The sequence below is a fragment of the Geotrypetes seraphini genome, chromosome 5 (genome assembly GCF_902459505.1).
Source record: "Geotrypetes seraphini chromosome 5, aGeoSer1.1, whole genome shotgun sequence".
Classification (NCBI taxonomy): Eukaryota; Metazoa; Chordata; class Amphibia; order Gymnophiona; family Dermophiidae; genus Geotrypetes; species Geotrypetes seraphini.
In genome coordinates this window covers 126,950,607-126,975,580 of record NC_047088.1, presented here as the reverse complement: position 1 = coordinate 126,975,580, position 24,974 = coordinate 126,950,607, and the positions used below count along the sequence as shown (strand labels likewise).

General features: G+C 47.1%; 1 protein-coding gene across 1 annotated transcript in view; it reads right to left on the bottom strand.

Moving 5' to 3' along the window:
- Positions 1–24,974, bottom strand: part of LOC117360389 (TRAF3-interacting protein 1-like) — a gene marked incomplete at its 3' end in the record, with an annotated part of 741,717 nt that overhangs the window by 102,823 nt on the left and 613,920 nt on the right. Inside the window, exon 11 of the mRNA XM_033944098.1 lies at positions 13,910–13,946. Coding sequence (XP_033799989.1) covers positions 13,910–13,946 — 37 coding nt within the window. The remainder of the gene's footprint in view (positions 1–13,909; positions 13,947–24,974) is intronic.

Below are 24,974 nucleotides of genomic sequence, written 5' to 3'. Positions count from 1 at the left end.
CCAGGGTCTGGCATCTCTCTTTCCTCGGTTCAGGATGTTTCCCCTCTCTAACTCCTCTAGTAGTCCAGGATCTGCCCTGTCTTCCCCCTCTCTTTTGGTTCAAGACTGCTTTCCCTATCTCCTCCTTAAGGTCCTTTTGTCTCCCCCCCCCAATCCCATCCCACCGGGGCCCTCGCGATGGGCACAGCCTTATCTTCGCTGCTTCCCGCACAAAGTGACTGTCCTCGTCTCCGTTCTTCCCTCTGGGACTATCACAGTTGAAAGTTAATTATGGCAGCCTGCAGAGCAAACGTAGCAGGCTGCCGTCGGCCTCTGTAGCACGTTCTCTCTGCCGCGGTCCCGCATCTCCTTTAATGTCAGGTGCGGGACTACGGCAGAGAGAACGTGCTACAGAGGCCAATGGCAGCCTGCTACGTTTGCTCTGCAGGCTGCCGTAATTAACTGTCAACTGTGATAGGTCCAGAGGGAGGAACAGAGAATGCTGAGGGGGAAACGTGTCATCTGAGCGCAGAGCGCCCGGCTAAAGAGACTAGGTGGAACACTGGCTCAGCGATCTACCAGCATTGCCTCTGCGATCGACCGGTAGATCGCAATTGACGTTTTGGGCACCCCTGGGGCTAAACTATTATTCTACTTAAACAATTAAACCATACCGTTAACCACCAATAGAGGCATCAAAGGAGATCAGAACTACTCCCAGGTTATACTTATGTACAAACTCTTCTTAATCTCAAAGGGTTGACCGGTCTCCAAGAAACAGAGTGAATAAGCAGAAGGAGACTGAAATCTGAAATCAGAATCTGAAAACATACACAGCAACGACATAGCTGGTGGTCTAGAATGTCTCACCTATTTATTAGAAAAGTACATAATCTCTTTTTCCAGTGGAATAGGTGAGACATTCTAGACAACAAGGACATACAAAATCAGTCCCCCAAGAAAGCTAGGGTGGGTTTGCTGCGCCGGCCCTTAGGATTGAGGACCCAAAGGCAGAGTCCTATCTGGCAGCAACATCCATCCACTCTGTAGAACTTGGCAAACATGTGAAAAGAAGACCACGTCATCGCCCTAGCTTTGGCCCACGATCTAGCTTGGCCCACGAAGAAGCTACACTCCTGGCAGAACGCACCTTAATAGAAATAGAGGACTATTGCCCCGCAAGAATATAAGTGGATGAAATGGCTCTACGGATCCACCTGGAGATCGTAGCCTTATAAGCATAAACAGATGGTCAGAAAGTGAAACTCATTAGTGACCTTCAAATAATGCAGGAGCACCCTGCGCACGTCCAACTTCTTGAGCAGATGATCCTGATGTTTGGAACCCGTCGGCTGCACAACAGGCAAACACTTTCTGATTGACATGGAAAGCCAAAACCACTTTGGGTAAAAAGGAACTGTCCGCAGGGAAACTCCAGTCTCAGAAATTCGGAGCAAAGGGTGTTGACACGACAACGCCTGCCATTCAGAAACTCTTGGCCCAAGTGATGGTGACTAGAAAAAAAAACAAACGGTCTTGAGTGTTAAATCCAGGAGAGACACATCCCTAAGGGGCTCATAAGGAGCACTGGTATGACCAGACAGTATCAGGCTGGGAACGGATTTTTAACGAGCGGCTGGACCTAAGAGCCCCTTTCAAAAACCAATCAAAATCCGGATGCAACGCCAAAGAGAATTGATGATCCTGGGATCTAAAACCGGACAGACCACCTGGATCCACCACCGTGAGGCCTATATCCAGACCAGCTTAGAGAAAAGGACCCATGATACCGGAGCCGAATAAAGGTCCACTTGTTCCTGATCACACCAGTGCTGAAAGGTTTTCCACACCTTAGTGTAAGCCGACACCGTGGACGACTTCTTAGACCTGAAAAGCATAGCTATCACAAGCTCCCAATAGCCTTTATGTTCTAAGGCTGCACGATCAAGAGCCATGTCATAAGAGCAAAGTGACCCAGATCCTCTATGGCTACAGGGCCCGAGTGAGAAGGTCAGGATAGACACTCAGGCGCAGACTGCATTCCACCTGCAGCCACATCAGATCCATGTACCACAGTCTTCAAAGCCAATTGAGTGCCACCAGAATGACGCAGCTGGGATGAGTTGCAATCCTCCAAAGGACCCGGCTGTTCAGCGATAAAAGTGGAAAAACATATAGAAGAACCTCCAGAGGCCACAGTTGCTCTTCTAGAGCATCGAGTCTCTCGCTTCCGGGCTTGGATCTGCAACTGAAGCATGGTGCCTTCTTGTTTCGTGCTGTGGCCATGAGGACGAGGACGAGCTGCCCCCAGCGCCTCACAATCGCCCAAAACGCCTGCTGCACTAGGGTCTACTCGCCCAGATTCCCAAGTCTGACAGCTGAGGAATCTGCTTGAATATTTTCCACTTCAGCCACATGCGCTGCCGTCAGCACCAGGAGATGACATTATGCCGAAAGGAAAAGAAGTCGAGCCGCCTGAGCCAAGAGAGAATTCTTGGTTCCTCCCTGACAATTAACATAGGCCACTGCCGTCATTGATCGACCACTTCCTTGGTGACGGAGTCCAACAGCCCTGAAGAAGAAGACAACCACAGTGAGCCCCCCCCAGCTACAAAGACTGGCATTCATGGTTACTATCATCCAGGAGGCAATGCTTAAAAGAATGCCCTGGCAGAGCGATTGAGAATGAAGCCACCAGGTCATACTGACTCTAGCCTCCAGAGTCAACTGCAGACTCAGCTCTAAGACATCTTGGTGGGAAGTTCGGATCAGCCGCTGGAGCCCCTGAAACAGTCTGGGAAGGAAGAACAGATGTCGCAGGCGGTGGCACAAAGACCCCCAAGCACACTCCACTGCTGAGATACGTAGCAGAGGGAACAGAAGAGCACCCAGAAGCTGGACCCCTGGATTGAAATTCAGACCACAAAAATCTCATGAATTCTGAGAAGGTATCTGGACCCTGGGGCACAGTGAGCGGAGAGTGTGCTAGCAGGAAGAAGCAGAGAGAGGAGCAGAGAAGGCGGTGCTAGCAGGGGAAGAGGCGAGAGCTAACTCCACCCACTCCTGACGTCACCAGCCAAACTCCCCCCATAAAAGGGGACGAGCCAACGGCGCGCAGCCGTTCGACGCGTGGCGAAGGCGAGCGGCAAAGGCGCTCGCCTTAACGAGAGCGCCTTTGCGAAGAGCCAAACTACACAAGACAACGATACCTTAGGGCAACAAGCGGACCTCTCAAACACACTATCCCTTCACCCTAATTGTACAGGCTCTCATACTAACTCACAGACAGCAACCCTCTCAGACATCTCAAACTCTCAGTCTCTCAGACACCCTTATCTTTCAAGCACTAGATACCCCAATCTTCCAACTCTCAGACACCCTAATCTTTCAAAATCTCACACCTGCTCACAGACAGATTTTTCTAATTTTCCTAATTCTCTACCTTACTGACAGGCAGACCTCAATTACAACTCAGCAATGGCAGGGAGGACAAGAAGCGCGAAGTCTACAATCAAGACCAGTATTCCACTCGCTATGGGGATCCAGGAAGCGACCACGGACTGCGTGCAGAAGGAGGAGGACCTAGGACGGTGGACAGAAGTCTCTGTGCAGACCGAGACCATCCCCTAGTGCTACACTACAGTCTCTACACAGACAGAGGAGGACGCGCAGCTGGATGGAGATCTCATGCAGGAACTAAGGAGCCTCAGGGAGGAGGTGATATGCCTGAGAAGCATCCGAGAAGATGAGGCCTACATCGACGGAGTCGTCCAGGAGCTGTCCCAAATCACCGAGCAGGCCCATAACAAGTCCATCCTCGAGACGCCCAAATCATCAGCTTTGAAACCAACAATTGGGATACAGGAAATGGCTAGTGGCACTGACTCCAGGCAGCTGGTGACCTCCTCCACGGGCAAACATAGGAGGCCCCCCTCCCCCTTTTTTTCAATCTCTTCATCTTCTCCTTCTTCTTACAAACAGGGCAGCTATACATCAACCCCTCAACTCACCCTGCGGAACAGATTCCAGATTCTTCAGGAAGGAACTGCCGATGAGGAACAGGAGCAGGAACAGGAGCAAGCCCAACACACAGCTCCATCTACAGAGACAACTGATCGGCTCACCCCAAAGAAGCGCAGAGTAATAGTCATCGGGGATTCCATGCTGAGGGGCACCAAGGGACCAATTTGCAGACCGGATATGCAATCTAGGGAGGTCTGCTGTCTGCCTGGAGCCAGGATACGAGATGTCACCGCCAGTCTGGATAGACTACTAATGCCCCAAGACCACTTTCCTATGCTTCTTGTCCACATAGGAACCAACGATACTGCCAGGAACACACCGGAGACCATCACCAGAGACTTTAGAGCACTGGGTGAGAGGCTGAAGCGGACAGGAGCGCAGGTGGTTTTCTAATCGATCCTCCCAGTTAGAGACAAGGGAAGAGCCAGAGATGAATGTATCCTGAGGACGAACGAGTGGCTACAGGGATGGTGCCGGGATATGAACTTCGGATTCCTAAACCATGGGGAAGCGCTACAAGGACTTCAGGGACCAGACGGACTCCATCTGACCATTAGGGGTAAGAACGTCTTCGGACACCGTCTAGCCCGCCTACTTCACAGGGCTTTAAACTAGGTAAGTCGGGGGAGGGTACCCATTCACATATTAGTGCAGAAAGGAATTATCCTGATGAGGTGAATCGAAACTCCTCTTCCATGTCCAAGGTAAGTACCCACATTGCAAACAGTTCTTTAGGAGTCACACCGACTCGGGTAGGATACGCCTCACAGGGACTTAGCAAACACAAGATATGGAGGGCCATGTATGTCAATGCACACAGTTTAGGTAACAAATTTCTAGAATTGGAGGATGAAATAAGGAATGCCGACCTAGATGTGGTGGCAATATCTGAAACTTGGTTCACGGACTCACATGGGTGGGATATGGCTATACCGGGCTACAATCTACTTCGTCAGGACAGAGAGGGCAGGTTAGGAGGGGGGGGGGGTAGCTCTATACATTAAAGAGGACATCAAAACCACCAGGGTCACAGATGTCAAGTACACCGGGGAGTTCCTCTGGGTAAACCTGGCAAGAGGCAGAGAAAAATGCCTGTATCTAGGTGTGGTATACAGACCCCCAAGACAACTGGAAGACATGGACGCAGAATTAATTGAAGACATAGATAATATCACTCTACGGGGAAAAGCTGTACTGCTAGGGGACTTCAATATGCCTGATGCAGACTGGAACTCATTTTCAGCGACAACCAGCGATAGCAGGAGGCTCTTAACCTCCATAAAAGGAGCACGTCTCAAACAAATGGTAACGGAGCCCACTAGGGCCCAGGCGATCCTCGACCTGGTACTCACCAACGGGGAAAGCGTCTCAGAGGTCTCAGTAGGAGATACATTAGCCTCCAGGGACCACAACATAGTATGGTTCAACCTTAGGAAAGGCTTCCCTAGATCAAACATGAAAAAAAAAGGTACTCAATTTCCGGGGCACAGACTTCGCACGCATGGGAGATTTCGTCCATCGGACGCTGCAGGACCAAGCGGAGACCGATGATATAGAAGATAAGTGGTTAACACTGAAATCAAACATACATGAAGCAACTAGCCGCTTCATAAAATCAGTAAATAAACGATAAAGAAACAATAAACCCCAATGGTTCATCGCGGAGATCTCGCACCTCATTAAGAAGAAAAAAGCGTTTCTCTCCTACAAGCGCACGGAGAAAAGAGAGGCAAAGGTAGAATATAGGACCAGGTCTACAGCGGTCAAAATGGCAGTTAGGGAGGCAAAACTTCGAGTGGAAAAAATTCTGGCAAAAAACATTAAAAAGGGGGACAAATCCTTCTTCAGGTATATTAGTGACAGAAAAAGGAACACAGGCAGGATAGTACGCCTTAGAAGACCGGACGGAAGTTACGTGGAAGCAGATTCCGATAAAGCCAAACTACTGAATGAGTACTTCTGCTCAGTCTTCACCTGTGAGGCACCGGGACACGGTCCGCAGTTGAAGGCAACACAAAGCACAGAAGACCCGTTTCAGAATTTTGAGTTCACACCAGGTGAAGTTTATAGTGAACTGGCAAGGTGAACAAAGCCATGGGACCAGACAATTTGCACCCAAGAGTGCTCAGAGAATTGAGCGATGTCCTGGCGAAACAGTTGGCTGAGCTATTCAAACTCTCCCTAAGTAAGGGGAAAGTTCCCCTGGACTGGAAATTAGCTAATGTCGTTCCTCTGCATAAAAAGGGTTGCAGGGTAGAGGCTGCGAATTATAGACCGGTGAGTCTCACATCAATAGTGTGCAAACTCATGGAAACACTAATTAAAAGCAAATTGGACACGATCTTGAATGAAGGGAATCTTCGGGATCCCAGTCAGCATGGATTCACCAAGGGTAGGTCCTGCCAATCCAATCTCATCAGCTTCTTTGACTGGGTAACAAGCTTGGGAGTCTTTGGACGTCGTGTATCTGGACTTCAGTAAAGCTTCTGACAGTGTCCCACACCGCAGGCTGCTAAGCAAGATGGAATCGATGGGGTTAGGAGAGACACTAACTGCATGGGTCAATGATTGGCTGAGTGGCAGACTTCAGAGGGTGGTGGTTAATGGTACCCTCTCTAAAACATCGGAGGTGACCAGTGGAGTGCCGCAAGGCTCGGTCCTGGGTCCACTCCTTTTCAACATATTCATAGGTGATCTGACTCAAGGGCTTCAAGGTAAAATAACACTATTCGCCGATGACGCCAAACTATGTAATATAGTAAGTGAATGCAGTTTACAGAATTATATGGCACAGTACCTGCTTACATTGGAAAGTTGGTCCTCAACCTGGCAGCTAGGCTTCAATGCTAAGAAATGTAAGGTCATGCACCTCGGAAGCGGAAATCCATGCAGGACGTACTTCTTGAACGGAGAAACTTTAACTAGGACTTCAGCAGAACGAGATTTAGGAGTAATCATTAGTGCAGACATGAAAACTGCCAATCAAGTGGAGAAGGCTTCATCTAAGGAAAGGCAGATATTGGGTTGTATCAATAGATGTTTCGTCAGCCGAAAGCCTGAAGTCATAATGCCTTGTACAGGGCCATGGTGAGACCTCATCTGGAGTACTGCGTGCAATTCTGGAGGCCACATTACAGTAAAGATGTGCGCAGAATTGAATCGGTTCAGCGGACGGCCACCAGGATGATCTTGGGCTCAAGGATCTCTCGTACGAAGAGAGACTGAACAAATTGCAGCTCTACACTCTCGAGGAACGTAGGGAGAGGGGAGACATGATCGAAACATTTAAGTACCTCACGGGACGTGTCGAAGTGGAAGATGATATTTTTTTCTCAAGGGACCCTCGGCCACAAGAGGGCACCCGCTCAAACTCAGGGGCGGAAAATTTCATGGCGACACCAGAAAGTATTTCTTCACAGAGAGAGTGGTTGATAATTGGAACAAGCTTCCAGTGCAGGTGATCGAGGCAGACAGCGTGCCAGACTTTAAGAATAAATGGGATACCCATGTGGGATCCCTACGAGGGTCAAGATAAGGAAATTGGGTCATTAGGGCATAGACAGGGGGTGGGTAAGCAGAGTGAGCAGACTTCATGGGCGGTAGCCCTTTTCTGCTGTCATCTTCTATGTTTCTATGTTTAGGTGACTTAGACTTGCACTTCTCAGGCTGCGGAGGGTCCATCTCGCGACTGACAGACAAAGCCGCAGAACCAAGCCCTGAAAGCAATGGTAGCTGCCCCAATGGGTTAGCTGAGCATGTAATCATCTGCTTCTGTGAAGAGGAGGCTGAACCAGTAGTTACCGCACCCCCCCCCCCCACGACAGTGGCACATGGTGCAAAAACGCTCTAAAGGCGGCAATTTTGCACAAATTTGGTATGACTCCAAACTAGGAAACCTAAGGACTCCATTCCAGCAGTTTTCCTGACAAAAATCTGAATTGTAAAGAAGCAAGGAGACGTTGAAAAAAAGATAGTTGAAAATCCAAGATGGCTGCCAGACCTGAATTTGTGCCAAAAACACACTAAAAACGGCACTTCCCAAAATGAAAAAAATTACAAAAATAGGATTTTTCAGGTGGGGGGAACACAAAGGAACACTAGAAACCTTCAAAACCCCTTGAAATTAACTTTTGAAAATCTTTGTTGGAGCCTGTCAGCTCCTCTGTACTCACTGATACCAGAGATACAGCTGTTGCACCTGCTTCCAGCCTTTTCAATGGCTGGTTCAGAATTCACTGCCACACTGCTGGAAATGCATCCTCCAAACTGATCTTTGGGCTGCCAGTCAGACTCCACTGTCTATGTCTCCACCCCTGAGGACCACCTGGACAGGCATAAGAACATAAGAACATAAGCAGTGTCTCCGCTGGGTCAGACCAGAGGTCCATCGTGCCCAGCAGTCCGCACACGCGGTGGCCCAACAGGTCCAGGACCTGTGCAGTAATCCTCTATCTATATCCCTCTATCCCCTTTTCCAGCAGGAAATTGTCCAATCCTTTCTTGAAACCCAGTACTGTACTCTGCCCTATTACGTCCTCTGGAAGCGCATTCCAGGTGTCCACCACACGTTGGGTAAAGAAGAACTTCCTAGCATTCGTTTTGAATCTGTCCCCTTTCAACTTTTCCGAGTGCCCTCTTGTTCTTTTATTATTCGAAAGTTTGAAGAATCTGTCCCTCCCTACTCTCTCTATGCCTTTCATGATCTTGTAAGTCTCTATCATATCCCCTCTAAGTCTCCTCTTCTCCAGGGAACAGAGTCCCAGTTTTTCTAATCTCTCAGTGTATGAAAGGTTTTCTATCCCTTTTATCAGACGTGTCGCTCTTCTCTGAATCCTCTCTAGTAACGCCATATCTTTCTTAAGGTACGGCGACCAATATTGGACGCAGTACTCCAGATGCGGACGCACCATCGCCCGATACAATGGCAGGATAACTTCTTTCGTTCTGGTTGTAATACCCTTCTTGATTATGCCTAGCATTCTATTTGCCTTCTTAGCAGCCGCCGCGCACTGTGCTGTCGGCTTCATTGTCATGTCCACCATTACCCCCAAGTCCCTTTCTTGGGTGCTCTCCTTCAATAATATCCCTCCCATCGTATAGCTGCACCTCGGGTTTCTGCTTCCCACATGTAGTACTTTACATTTCTCAACGTTGAACTTCATCTGCCATCTCGTCGCCCATTCCTCTAGTTTGTTCAAGTCTCTTTGCAATTCTTCGCAGTACTCTTTAGTCCGAGCTCCTCTAACTAGTTTGGTGTCGTCCGCAAATTTTATTATCTCACACTTCGTCCCTGTTTCTAGATCATTTATGAATATATTAAATAGCAACGGCCCAAGCACCGAGCCCTGTGGGACACCACTCGTAACCCTCCTCCAGTCCGAGTAATGGCCCTTCACTCCCACCCTCTGTTTCCTACCCGCCAACCAATTTCTGATCCATCTATGTACATCTCCTTCCACCCCATGGTTCTTCAGTTTCCGAAGTAGGCGTTCGTGGGGTACTTTGTCAAAGGCTTTTTGGAAGTCTAGATATATGATGTCTATGGGGTCACCTCTGTCCATTCGTTTGTTAATTCCTTCGAAGAAGTGCAATAAGTTTGTTAGGCACGATCTCCCCTTGCTGAAACCATGTTGGCTGGCTGTCAGAAGTTTGTTTCTTTCAAAATGTTCGTCGATGTTGTCTTTTATAAGTGCTTCCACCATTTTCCCTGGAACCGAGGTCAGACTCACCGGTTTGTAGTTTCCTGGGTCACCCCTTGATCCCTTTTTAAAGATGGGCGTAACATTGGCTCTCTTCCAGTCCTCTGGGATCACGCCTGTTTTCAGGGATTGCAGATTTGCTGCAGTAGTTCCGCTATCTCCTCCTTTAGTTCCTTCAGAACCCTTGGATGGATTCCGTCCGGACCCGGGGATTTGTCAGTTTTTAGTTTTTCTAGCTGCCTGCGTACGTCTTCCAGGCTCACTTCCATGGATGTTAATTTTTCTGCTTGATCTCCCTTGAAGATTTGCTCAGGTTCCGGTATGTTGGATGTGTCTTCATTTGTAAATACAGATGAAAAGAACATGTTAAGTCTTTCTACTACTTCTTTCTCTTCCTTCACCACTCCCTTCCTGTCTCCATCGTCCAGCGGTCCTACCTCCTCCCTGGCTGGCTGCTTCCCTCTAACATATCTAAAGAACGGTTTGAAATTTCGAGCTTCCCTGGCTAGCCTCTCTTCATACTCTCTTTTGGCTTTTCGAACCACACGGTGACATTCTTTTTGATACTTCCTGTGCTCTTTCCAGTTGTCCTCAGTTTTGTCCTTTTTCCATTTCTTGAATGAATATTTCTTATTTCCTATCGCTTCCTTCACTATTTTAGTTATCCACGCCGGGTCTTTTGTTCGACTCATTTTGCACCCCTTTCTGAATTTGGGGATATACAGATTTTGCGCCTCGCTCAGTGTCCTTGAAAAAAGACCAGGCATGTTCTACCATTTGCCATTTTCTGGAAGTGTTCCTAAGTTTCTTCCTTACCATTTTCCTCATTGCTTCGTAGTTTCCTTTCCTGAAGTTGAACGTTGTCACTATGGTTCTATTTCCTTTCGGTATTCCTACTTCGACCTTGAACTTGATCATATTATGATCGCTGTTTCCCAACGGTCCTACTATTTCCACTTCCTTTGCTGGTCCCTTTAACCCATTTAGGATTAGATCCAGAGTGGCATTTCCTCTCGTCGGTTCTCTTACAAGCTACTCCATGAAGCAATCTTGTATAGCCTCCAGGAATTCTGTCTCCCTAGCGCATTTTGAGATTCCAAGACTCCAGTCTATCCCAGGATAGTTGAAGTCTCCCATAATAACCGTGTTACCGCTTTTGCATTCACGCTTCATCTCGTCTTCCATTTCTTCATCGATATCTCTGGTTTGCCCGGGTGGTCGATAGTATAGACCCATCTTTATTTCAGGCTCTTTCATTCCCAGTATTTTAACCCATAGCGATTCCAGCTTGTTGGTCATCTCTGCTTTGTCCATTTTTGTCGATTGTATGCTTTCTTTTATGTATAGGGCTATTCCACCTCCTTTTTGTCCTGACCTGTCCTGGCGATAGAGCTTGTACCCTGGCAGTGCTGTATCCCATTTGTTTTCTTCATTCCACCACGTTTCAGAGACTCCAATAATGTCTATGTCTTCTGCATTGGCCATGGATTCCAACTCCCCCATTTTGTTTCTTAGGCTTCTTGCGTTAGTATATATGCAATTTAGATCCTGGTATTTTCTTGTTTTCATTTCCTTTCCCTGTGCTTCGGTCTTTAGTTTATTCTCTTGTGCTACAATACTTCTAACCTCCTCTTCTGTATTAGTCAACTCCTGTAATTTGACCATTGTTTCTTTCCAGCCTTTTTTCCCTTTAGTATCTTCATGGGATACCTTCTTCTGAATCGTCGACGCTTGGTCGACTGTCGGCTTTCCCCTTCTTCTTAGTTTAAAGCCTGTTCTATTCCTCTCCTGACGTTGTTTGCTAGAAGTCTAGTTCCCGCCGGTGCAGTCCATCTCTCCTGTAGAGCTTGCTCTTGCTCCAGAACATTGTCCAGTTCCTCACGAAGTGGAATCCTTCTTCCTCACACCATTTCCTCATCCACGCATTCATTGATTGTAGTTCCTCCTGTCTTTTCACATCTGCCCTCGGTACCGGTAGGCTCTCTGAGAACGCTATCTTCTGAGTTCTCATCTTCAGCTTCCTTCCCAGAATCTTGAACTGTTCAATCAGCGTGCTTCTTCTGTAGTCTCTCCTGCTGACATCATTCGTCCCGATGTGGATCAATACTGTGGTCTCTTCTGTCTCTGCTCCGTCCAGGATCTTTCCAATGTTGTCTACGATGTCTTTGGTTCTTGCTCCTGGGAGGCAGGTCACCAGTCGATCCTCTCTCCCTCCTGCAACGTGGCTGTCCACATGCCTCAGGATCGAGTCTCCCACTAGGATCGCTGACTTTCCCTTCTTTAATTTTCGCTTCGGTCTCAGGTCAATGTCCTTGGAGTACTTCGCTGCTTCTTCTTCTATGTCTTCGATGTGCTTCGCTGTTTCTTCTTCTAGGCATCGACCAGCCATTTTCTCCCCCTCGTGTGATGCTCCTCTGTGGGCGTCTTCTTTGAGGTCATCTGCTTCTTCTTCTCCCTTCCATGTTGGTGTAACTTCATCTTCCATCTGAAGTTCGTTCTCTTCCACCCTCCTCCTGTAGGCTTCCTCAATGAATTTCTCGAGTTCCCTGACTTCCTCCTCAATGTGTCTCTTGTTCATGAAATCTTCAGCTGTCGTGACTGGGTCCTCAGTAGTGTAGAGTCCTTCTAGCTCCTGTATCTTGTCCTCTAGTCGCTTTACTTCCTTCTTCAAGCTTTTCAGCTCCTGACACCGACCGCATACATATGACTGTTTCCCCGAGGGGAGGTAGTCATACATATGACAGTCAGTGCAGAACACTGGAAAGCTCATCTTCTGGTTTCTCTCTACTTCCATTGTCGTTCCTGCTTTAAAATAACAGTTAGCAGTTTACATGTGACCTGCAGATGTTATGTATGGTAGTGCCTTCTGTGTCTGCTTTGTGTCCTCTCTCTCACTCTCTCTGCCTGCTGCTGGTGTCCTCTCTCTTCCTCTGTGGCTGGTGTCCTCTCTGCCTTTTGCTTGTGTGTGCTGTCTTGGCTTTACCTTACCTGTGTGTGTGTGTTCCTTGTGTGTCTGTCTCCGCTTTACCTTCTGTGCCTGCTGCTTCCTTACCTTGCAGGCTTTCCCTGGTGTCCTTGGTTGTGGTGACTTTGTCCCTTCTTGAGGCCCTTCGCAAAGGCGCTCTCGCTAAGGCGAGCGCCTTTGCCGCTCGCCTTCACCGCGCGCCGAACGGCTGAGCGCCGTTAGCCCCTCCCCTTTTAAGGGGAAGCTACTCTGGATGACGTCGGGGGAGGACGGAGCTAACTCTCGCCGCTGCCCCAGTCGATCCTGCCTCCTCTGCTCCTGCTTTTCTCCTCCGGTTGTGTTTGTTTCTTGGTTTTGCTCCCCTGTTCTCCTCCTCTCGCTTCTCTGCCTCCTCTCTGCCTTCTACAGAGCCAAACGGCAGAGGCGCAAAAACACAGACAGCACGCTGCGGAACACCGCTTAGCCCCCTAAGCGCTACACAGTCTGCACTCCACCCCTCGCTTAACAGGGAGTGAGACTAGGTCAGGGAGGGCTCTGAGCTCCAAGGAAGACTAAGCAGATTGGCTAAAAGGTACCCCGAAGGGATTGGCCTGTCAGCTACAGATCAAAGTCTGTAAATTCGCAAGCAGGCAGAGCTTCAAATCCACTTCAAATGTGAAAATATCCACAAAAGGAACGAAACTATGTCCAATGAAAAATAATAAAATGGGGAGAGCAAAATCCACAGAGCTGCAGTCATGCGTGCAGAAGAAAAGACTGCTGGAGAGTGCTAAACTAGCCTGTGAGGTACTCCGGAGGCAGAGTGAAAAAGCTGAAATGGATTTCTTCTACAGCTCATGCGAGTAAGGTTAAATAACCCTATGGTCTCTAGAATGTCTTACCTATTGCACTGGAACAAGCATTTTGGTGTGTTAATGTTTAATGCACCTTCATGAACCGAAGCCAGAGGGCTGATTTACTTAACTGTTTTCCACTAAACAGAGAATAGGAGTATAAAACAGTCATGAAGGACCACACTATGGTGTTTCAGTTTTCTTTTTGAACTTTGTCTACCTTTGTAAATGTGTATCTGCGCACTGAAGGGTTTCTTTATATATCAAGAACAGAGAGAAAAGGGGACTATAAAGAGAAAAACATACAATACTCACCATCCTTTTCTTCCCATAAAAGATCCACTCCAAACACATTGCTCTTAGCTAATCAGATAAGTATGACACACTCATCTCAAAAAATTTACACGTACCATGTTTTTCATTTCCATCCAATTCAACTGAAGGGCCCTGCAACAAAAAATACACAAGCAGCTCTTTTCCAGTCACTGTTGTTAGAGTAGGCTAATTGTCAGCATGCACTGAATTCATTAGAAAAATAACTCCTAAAGAAAACAAATTATTTCAGAACTTTGACTTCATGTTTCTGATGTGGAATCAATTTTCAGTCAAATCAAAAGAAAAGGAAATAAAGAAGTCATTCTTTAAAAAATGTGAATTCACTTTCAAAGTGGCTCTTTCATACAGAGAAATTTTATTTATTTATTTAAAAAAAATTATAAACCGCTTAAAATCAAAGCGATGTACAAAAGACAACCAAAGTACATCAAACAAAATTAACATTAACTTATCAATCTTTATCAAGCTGGAGTTCTTACTTCATCTTGCAACATCACTACATTAACCCATAGAGACAATGCAATGCCAGATTTATTCAGTGTTCAGTCTGTACATATTACATAAATGCATCGACAAACAGTTGAGTTTTCAACTGTTTCCTGAAACATGTATGATCTTTACACAGTCTCATAACTCTAGGAAGTGAGTTCCAGAGCTCTATACTCCCACTACTGAAAACATCAAATCTCTTATTTTCTTGAAGTAGATCCTATTTCATTATCATTTACAAGCTTCATACAACCCTCAAATCGTAACCTACGATTAGGATGGCAAACTTTCCAATGCATGTATGAAGCACCTTGTGGTATATTCACTGAGGGAATGGAAGCCAATGCAATTTTCTTAGAACTGGAATAATATGTTCAAACCAGCTGCTGGAATGATCCAAGTTTAATATTAGGTAATCCAATGTACAATATGTTACAGTAATCAAGTAGAGTTAATATCAATGCACAGCAATGAAAGATTAGGTTCTTACCTGGATAATCTTTCTGTTAATCTTCTAGGGATTCCATATGTGTGCTGATCAATCCATTCCCGTGAACTGGACTTGCAGATGTGAGAATACTTACAGCTTTTAGCACCTCCCATATGGAGGAAGAGCCCAGTGCACCCTCCAGTTAAGTCCTAAAGCAATCAATCTCCACTGGAACAGAAGACAAGGAAGGTAATGGTCAATGAAGATCTCTATGAGGAAAAGGATGTTACTAGTAGTGTACCTCAAGGTTCTATTTTGGGCCTGTTTTTAACATTTTTGTAAGCGATATTGCTTAAGAGCTCTCTGGCAAGATTTGATTCTTTGCAGATGATACCAAAATCTGCAATAGAGTAGACACCCCTGATGGTGTGAACAACATGAGGAACATCATAGTGAAGCTTGAAGAATGGCCTGAAATTTGGCAGCTAAATTTAATGCTCAGAAATGTAAGGTCATGCATTTGGGCTGCAAAAACCCAAGGGAACGGTACAGTTTAGGAGGTGAAGAACTTCTGTGCACGAAAGAGGAGCGGGATTTGACAGTGATAGTATGTGATGATTTTTAAGCGGCCAAACAGGTCGAAAAGGTGACGGCAAAAGCTAGAAGGATGTTAGGGTGCATAGGGAGAGGTATGGTCAGTAAGAGGTAGTGATGCTCTTGCACAAGACTGATGAAACTTCATATAGAATATTGTGTACAATTCTAGAGACCACACCTTAAAAAAAGATATAAACTGGATGGAGTCAGTCCAGAGGAAGGCTACTAAAACGGTTGGCGGCCTTCATCACAAGGGATATGGGACAGACTTAAAGATCTCAATATGTATTACTTTGGAGGAAAGGCAGGCGAGGGGAGATATGATAGAGATGTTTAAATACCTACATGGCATAAATGCGTATGAGGCGAGTCTCCTTCATTTGAAAGGAAGCTCCAAAATAAGAGGGCATAGTATGAAATTAAAAGGAGATAAGCTCAAGAATAATCTAAGAAAATTCTTTTTTACAGAAAGGGTGATAGATGCATGGAATAGGCTCCCAGTAGAGGTGCTAGAGACAAAGACTGTGTCTGAATTCAAGAAAGTGTGGGACAGGCATGTGGGACCTCTTAGGGAGAGGAGAAGATAGTGGATGCTGTGGATGGGAAGCCTGGATGGGCCATTTGTCCTTTATCTGTCATCATATTTCTATGCAACTTAGAAAACAAGAATTAGAACAATTCAACATAACGATTGGAAAACAACCATAGAGAAACAACTTGCTGTGTGCAACTGGCACAAACATTAAGGGAGCCAGAGGCTGAGGAATACACTTATTCATACCGAATTTCCTAGCCTTTAGCCATCTGGCTAACAAGAGGAGAATTCCAGACCTGGAACACAGAAATATCCGAGGGCAGGCCTATGGAAACCATAGTAGATTAACAGAAAGATTATCATCTAGGTAAGAACCTAATCTTTCATTCTGTTACATCTACTCCGGATTCCGTACACATGGAGACGTACCAAAGCAGTGGCTGATGTCTAGGGTGGGCCAAAACAGCCTGCACACAATACTGAGGTCCCAAAAGTGGCATCCTTCCGAGCTGCCACATTTACATCAGTAAAATTTGGAAAAAGCATGTAGAGTAGATCAAGTAGGTGTTCGACAAACTTCTGCGGGAGTCACTGCCCGAGACCCTACCCAGGAAGAGGCGACACTCCTGGTCGAGTTTGACTTGAGAGTGACTGGTGGCTGCTTAATGCAGGCAAAGTACACAGAAGAATGGCCATGCAAATCCATCTAGCAATAGAAGCTTTAGATGCCGGCTTGCCAAACCGGAGTGGCTGGTAAGCACAAATAGATGGTCAGAAAGGGGAAAGTCATTCATCAGTTCCAAATACTGGAGCAAAACGCTGCAGACATCCGCCTTCTTCAATAATTTATCCTGTTTGTCAGACTCTGTGGATTGAAAAACAGGCACATGAACCTCCTGGTTGATCTGGAAATCTGACACCACCTTTTGGAAGAAAATAAGGCACAACACCTTTATCCGTTATTCTGAGGAAAGGCTCTCTATAGGAGAGCTCCTGCAGTTTTGAGATGCTCCATGATGAAACAATCGCACAAGGAAAGGGAAGCATCCTTGAGAGGCTGATATGGTGCTTTAGTGAGGTCCTTTAGAATCACATTAAGGTTCCAGGTTAGAAAGGGACAACGCAGCGGAGGCCTCAAATGGAGAGCTCCCTGGAGGAACCTGGTCATATCAGGATGAGCTGTCAGCGACGACTTGTGATTCTGCACCAGGAAGCAAGAAAGGCTCGTCATCTGTGTCTCAAAGGGAAGACATAGCCAGGTCTTTTTCCAGCCCAGTTTGAAGGAAAGCCAGGATGATCGGAATAGGAGCCTGAAGCGGCTCCTTAGCACAATTGCTTAAAAATCTGCTAGGCTTTGCATAAGTCACCAGAGTAGAGGGCTTCTTAGCTTGAAGCAGTGTGGCAATAACCATGGCAAACTAGCGCTGAGCGCTCAAAAGCCATGTCGTTAGACCAAAGCACTGTGGATTCTCCATGGGGACTGGTCCTTGACTGAGAAAACTGGAGACCTTTGTCCTGCTGCAGACATACCAGATCTGCGTACCAAGGCTGGTGAGGCCAATTTGGAACCACCATGATCACAAGGCCTGGATGAGTTGCAATCCGACGGATGAGCCAGCCCACCATTGGCCAAGGAGTGAAGACATAAAGGAGATTGGCGTGTGGCCAGGGCTGGACCAATGCATCCAACCCCGAGCTTCCTGATTTTGCTCTTCGACTGAAGAAGTGTTTGGCCTTCATGTTCTTGGCTGAAGCCATCAAAATCTATCACTTGTCTGCCTTTGTGCTGCACAATGAGATCAAACACCCTATGCGAGAGCAAACATTCCCCTGGGTCCAAGAACTGTCAACTTAGAAAGTCGGCTTTAACATTTTCCACTACGGCCACGTGGACAATGGAAAGAGCCTGAAGGTGGGCTTCCGCCCACTGGAAGAGCCTCTGAGCTTCCAGTCGCAAGGGGGTGTTCCTTGTACCCCCCCTGCCTGTTCATATATACCACAGGACACTCTTACAAGCCTATCCCTCCAGGACATCTTCCAGAGCCTTTAAGGCCAGCCGAATGGCTCAGAGTTCCAGATGGTTTATGGACCATTTTCTCTGATGGGGAGTTCACTGCCCCCCCAGCCGAAGAGGCTGGCATTGGTCATGAGAATCATCCAGTCTGGGATCAGAAGAGGCATGCGTAGGCTGACCTTAGCAGCCCCCATCCAAGGGAGCTGCAGCTGAAGAACATAAGAACTGCCATCTCCGGATCAGACCCATGGTCCATCGAGTCTGGTGATCCGCATATGCGGAGGCCCAGTCAGGTGTACACCTGATGTAGTTTCAGTCACCCATATCCCTCTATGCCTCTTGTAAGGAGATGTGCATCTAATTTGCTTTTGAATCCTAGAACGGTGGATTCCGTAATAACCTCCTTTGGGAGAGCATTCCAGGTGTCCACCACTCGCTGCTTGAAGCAGAACTTCCTGACATTTGTTTCAAGTTTATTTATTCATTTGATGAATCGCCTATTAAAATTGCTAGGCGATGTACATAATCCAAGTAAAGAATAAAACAGAGAAACTAACATATTAACAATATGATTACATAAAATACATACTTGAGGTGGGAGGAAAGAAATTAAAGTTACAATCTTGAGTTTGATAGAAAAGGTAAAAACAAGAGGTAAAGGGTTATAAAACCAATGCACAGTTTAAGAAGTATCTCTAAAACATATAAAAGTTTCAAGTATTAAAAGTGTCATTAAATAAATAAGTTTGTCCTGGACTTGTCACCCCTTAGCTTCGGTCCATGTCCTCTTGTCCACGTCACGTGGACAGTATAAATAATTTATTTTCCTGCTCTATTTTGTCGATGCCTTTTAGTATTTTGAAAGTCTCAATCATGTCCCCTTGCAGTCTCCTCTTCTCAAGGGAGAACAGTCCCAATTTCTTGAGTCGTTCCTCAAATTCCAAGTTCTCCATACCATTTATTAGCTTCGTTGCTCGCCTCTGCACCCTCTCCAGCATTTTTATATCGTTCTTTAGGTTGGGAGACCAATGTTGGACACAGTATTCCAAGTGTGGTCTGACCATTGCCCTATAAAGCGGCATTATAACTTTCTCCGATCTACTTGTGATTCCTTTCTTTATCATGCCTAACATTCTATTAGCTTTCTTTGCCGCTGCTGCGCATTGTGCCGATGGTTTCAGGGTCCTATATATCAGTACACCAAGGTCCTTTTCTTGTTCGTTCTTAGCCAGAGTTGCACCTGACATTCTGTACTCATATTCCTTGTTCTTGCTGCCTAAATGCATTACTTTGCACTTTTCTACATTAAACGTCATCTGCCATTTCTCTAACTACACAAGTCACTCTGGAGTGCCTTACTGTCCTTCTGCGATCTGATTGCCGGCATAGCATTGTGTCGTCAGCAAACTTGATGATCCCACTGTATGTTCCTTCTTCTAGGTCATTTATGAAAATATTAAATAAGATAAGATGGGCCCAAGTGCCGAGCCCTGGGGCACACTGCTAGTCACTTTTTCCCAATCCGAGAACATCCCATTTATGCCCACCCTCTGCTTTCTGTTCTCCAACCATTTGCCTATCCATCTTAGTATATCTCCCTGTATTCCATGGCTTTGTAGTTTCCTGAGAAGTCTTTCATGTGGAACTTTGTCGAACACTTTCTGGAAGTCCAAGTATATTATGTCCACCGGTTCTTCATCATCAATATGTTTGTACACGGTTTTGAAAAATTGAAGTAAATTTGTCAAACATGATTTCCCTTTCCTGAAGCCGTATTGACTGGCTCCCATCAGGTAGTATGTGTCCAAGTACCAGACTATGTTATCTTTAATCAATGCTTCAACCATCTTTCCAGGGACAAGACGTAAGACTCACAGGACTGTAGCTGCCCGGTTCTCCTCTTGATCCATTTTTGAAAATTGGCGTGACGTTCGCTATCTTCCAATCGTTTGGTATCTGACCAGTTCTAATTGACAGGTTGGCAAGTTTTTGCAATAGCTCTCCGATTTCAACCTTCAGTTCTTTTAAGACTCTCGGGTGAATGCCATCAGGTCCAGAGGATTTGTCACCTTTAAGTTTGTCAATCTGGTAGTATATCTGGTCCAAGTCCACCTCTACTGTGGTGAGGCTGTCCTCTATTACTCCTTTGAACACTTTCACTACTTCTGGTATTGTTGCGGTGTCCTCCTTCGTAAAGACAGACGCAAAGAAGGAATTTAGTTTGTCAGCAATTTGTTTGTATTCCTTGGTCACCCAACGGTCCCACCGCCTCTTTTGTGGCTTTTTTTCCTTTTATGTATCTAAAAAAGGGCTTGAAGTTCTTGGCCTTTTGCGCTATTTTCTTCTCGTAGTCCTTTTTGGCATCCCTTACCACCTTGTGACATTTCTTCTGCTCCTCCTTGTGTTTGTTCCAAGCTTCGGTTGTTTTCGTGTGTTTCCATTTTTTAAAGGAGTCCTTCTTTCCCTTTATGGCTTCCCTAACCTCTCTAGTAAGCCATGCCGGTTCTCTTTTGCCTTTATTATGCCGTCCTTTGGTTATCTGTGGGATGTAGAGGTTTTGTGCTTTCATGATAGTAGTTTTTAATAGGGACCATGCCTGGTCAACTGTTCTGATTTTATCCATCCTTTTCTTGAGCCGCTTTTTTACTATGGCTCTCATGCTATCATATCTTCCTTTTTTAAAGTTGAAGGTCATGCTTAAGGTTTTGGTACGTTTCCCTTTCTCAATGTCTAGTTTAAAGTTGATCATGTTGTGATCCCTCGTCCCAAGCGGGACCATGACTTCTACTTCTTTTGTCTGACCAGTAATGCCATTTAGGACCAAGTCCAAGGTGGCGTCTCCTCTCGTCGGCTCTCCCACCATTTGTTCTAGGAATCAGTCTCCTATCATTTCCAGGAACTTCGTCTCCTTACCACAGTTTGAGGTTCCCAGGTTCCAGTCTCCCATGATCATTACATTTCCTGTCCTACATCCTTGTTTGATTTCCTTTATCATATCTGAGTCTGTCTCCTCCGTCTGTCCTGGGGGGGGGGGGTAAAGGCCAATTTTTGTGTCCGCACCGTTGCGTCTGGGAATCTTGATCCAGAGGGACTCCAGCTTCTCTTTCCCCTATATCTTTACCTCTCTAACAGATTCTATTCCTTCTTGAACATATAGGGCAATGCCTCCCCCTTTCTGCCCTGTTCTATCCCTTCTGTATGGCTTGTATCCCAGAAGTACTGTATCCCATTCATTTTCATCATTCCACTATGTTTCTGTTAAGCCAATGATGTCTAGTTCGCCGTGTCTTGCTATTATCTTCAGCTCTCACATTTTGTTTCTCAACCTTCTAGCATTCGTATACATACATTAAAGTTCCCTTTGTGGTCCCTTCTTGGATTTTCTAAGTTTCGCAGCCCCTACTGTGCCCCCGCTCATTTACTTCGTGATCTTCACCCCCTATGTTTGGGTAGCTGTCTGTGGATCCTTTTTCAGGGCATTCTGTCACCCGGGCCATCGACTGGTGGTCGACTGTCGGCTTTCCTCTGACCTTTAGTTTAAAGCCTTGTCAATGGCCCTCCTCATGTTGCCTGCCAATACTCTTGCTCCTTCCTTGGTGAGGTGTAATCCATCTTTTCTATAGTACCTGTTTCTTCCCCAGAACGCCGTCCAGTTGCGCACAAAGTCAAAGCCTTCTTCTTCGCACCATCTTCTCATCCAGGCGTTGATCGTTCGCAGTTCCTCTTGCCTCTTCTCATCCGCTCTCAGTACCGGGAGGATCTCAGAGAAGGCCACCTTCAACTCCCTGACTTTCAGCTTTCTTCCGAGCTAGCGGAACTGGCCCTTCAGTTCTTCCCTGTCATACTTCCGTCCGCTCACATTGTTGGTTCCCACGTGGATAAGCACAGCAGTGTCCTCTCCTTCTGCGTTGTCTATGATCCTGGTGATCCTGCTGGCCACGTCCTTCACTCTTGCTCCGGGCAGGCAGGTGTCAAGTCTATCCTCTCTTCCTCCTGCGGTGTGGCTGTCCACATGTTGTATAATGGAGTCTCCTACGATGATCCCCATCTTCTCTGTTCGGGGGTTCCTCGGGGGTCGTAGATCCACATCCATGATGTAGGGCTGATCTTCTCTCTCCTGAGGTGCGTACCCATGCAGTCTCCCTCTTCCTCTCGATGGGTGGTCGCCACCTCCGCTTCAGTCACAATTGTAGTTGTAGTGATGTCTCCTCCAAACCGGTCTAGGCCATCCTCCTGGGTTGCTTGGATACAGTTTTCCAGCCTTGGGACCTCTACATGTTGCTGGTGGGCTTCCTCAATGAATCTCTCTAGCTCCTCGATCTCCTCGTTGGTACTGGACTCCACTAGTCTCTTCTCTTGCTCGCGGATTTCCTCTTCAAAGGTGAGGCGCTCTTCTAGTTCCCTCACTGTCTCTTCTAGCAGCCGGACTTACCGTTTCAAGCTATCCAGCTCCATGCATCGACTGCAAACGTATGCCCGAATCCCCAAAGGGAGGCAGTCATACATATTGCAGCCAGTGCAGAAGACTGGAAAGCTCATCTTCTGGCTTCCTTGGGCTTCCATTTCTTGCTCTTCTTCTGCCTGAGTGATTTGTTGTGAATCCTCTCTCTCTGTCGGCTGGATGTTTCCTGACTTCCTGTTTACTGTCTTTCTATTTCTTGTGAGTCTGCTGGTGCTGCTGTGTTAGTACCAGTGAGTGCTTGTTTCCAGTCTAGGTGTGTAGTATGTGAGAAGTGAGCCCTGCTGTGTAGCTAGCTAAAAATAGCTTACCTTCTAGGTCGTTCTGCTGAGCGACCAAGTTTCCAGGCTCCTTTGCAAAGGCGCTCTCGCTACGGCGAGCGCCTTTGCCACTCATCTTCGCTGTGCGACGAACGTCTGTGTGCCATTGGCTCCTCCCCTTTTAAGAGGGAATTCGGCTGATGACTGTCGACGCGGTGGGGGTGGGCGGAGCTTACTGTCGCCGCTGCCCCTAGCTAACCGCTCGCTTCTGCCTCCTTCAACTCGTTGGTTTGCTTTTTGGCTTGCCTTTTCTCCTCTTGCCTCCTCTCCTTCCTGCTGCTTTCTGCTCTTCTCTCCTGGCACTGATCGCTGCGTGTGCCGCTTGGCTCCTCCCTTTTTAAGGGGGAGTTCGGCTGATGACTCTGTCGACGTGGTGGGGGTGGGCGGAGCTTACTCTCACTGCTGCCTCTAGCGAACCACTCGCTTCTTCCTCCCTCCTCAGCTTGTTGGTTCGCTTTTTGGCTTGCCTTTTCTCCTCTTGCCTCCTCTCCTTCCTGCTGCCTTCTGCTCTGATTTCCTCTCCCAATGCTGATCGCCGCGTGTGCCGCTTGGCTCCTCCCCTTTTAAGGGGGAGTTCAGCTGATGATTCTGTCGATGCGATGGGGGTGGGCGGAGCTTACTCTCGCCGCTACCCCTAGCTAACCACTCGCTTCTGCCTCCCTCCTCAGCTCGTTGATTCGCTTTTTGGCTTGCCTTTTCTCCTCTTGCCTCCTCTCCTTCCTGCTGCCTTCTGCTCTCCTCTCCTGATGCTGATCGCTGCGAGTGCCACTTGGCTCCTCCCCTTTTAAGGGGGGAGTTCGGCTGATGACTGTCGACGCGTTGGGGGTGGGTGGAGATTACTCTCGCTGCTGCCCCTAGCTAACTGCTCGCTTCTGCCTCCTTCCTCAGCTCGTTGGTACGCTTTTTGGCTTGCCTTTTCTCCTCTTGCCTCCTCTCCTTCCTGCTGCCTCCTGCTCTCCTCTCCCTCTCTGCGCAGATAACCGGGATAGAAGGGAGTCCTGAAGAGGTCGCATATGGTCCCTGGCCCAGTGGACAACCTCCAGCATGGCTGCTATAGAGCCCTGCACTTGAAGGTAATGGTAAGCAGATGGAGCCTGCTTTTCCAAGAGCAACAGAATTTGTCTCTGGAGCTTGTTTGTATGGCTCAGGAAGAAACACTAGGCCGCAAGCAGTATTGAAGAGAATGCCCAAGTACTCCAGAGTTTGGGTCAGATCCAAATGGCTCTTTCTGAAGTTGACAATCCAGCCTAAACGCTAGAGCAGTTCCGGTAATTGATGAGCCGTCAGCTTGTACTCCTGTTTAGATGAGGTTCCGATGAGCCAGTCATCCAGAAAGGGGTGAACTTGAATCTCCATGAGCCGCAGGTGAATTGCAATCACCACCATAACCTTGGTGAATGTGCGGGAGGTAGTTGCCAGGCCTAACACGAGAACCGTAAACTGGAAATGCTGCTGAAGTACGGGGAACCGCAGATATCTTCTGTGGTCTGGAAAGATGTGTATGTGCAGATATGCTTCTGCGAGGTCCAGAGAGACTAGACATTCTCCCAGAACCACTGCTGCAATGACCAAACAGACCATATCCATGTAGAAACAAAGAACCTGCAAAAACACATTTACTGCTTTGAGGTCAAAATGGGCCTAGTCTTATGTACCTTTCTTTGGCACGAAGAAGTATTTGGAGTATTTGCCTGAGGCTGAGTCATCTTCGGGGACAGGTTCTATGGTCTGAATGTCCAAAGGTTTCTGGAGAGTGGCTCAGACCTTGATCTCCCTTTCCGGGAGGGAAATAAAACTCAATCTTGTGACCCTCTTGGATGATATCCAGCATCCATTGGTCCAAGGAAATTTTCTCCCACTCCTTCAGAAACTCCAACAACCATCCCCCAATATGCGGAAGCGGGGCCAGCAGTCTAGCATCACTGGGTCTTTTTGGAAGGTGAGGTAAGACCTAGTAACCTGTTGGCACCTGGCATTATTGAAACACTGCCGGTAACCTTAGAGGGACCGCTGAGCAGAGGGACCTGGGTAGTATTGCTAAGAACGGAAGAAGGGATGAAAATTATTTCTACTCCCACCAGAAGGATGGCGAGGCCTATTCTCCAGCAGGGACTTAGAGTGCCACATGGCCATAAGGTCATCAATGTACTTACCAAAACATATCTGCCCATTAAAGGGCAGTCTGCTCAAGGTAGTCTTGGATGCCAAGTCATTCACCCACTGCTGGTTCCAGAGCATTCTGCAAGCTGAGACTGCATAAGCTGACACCTGATAAGGTCTTAGAGAGCATCCACC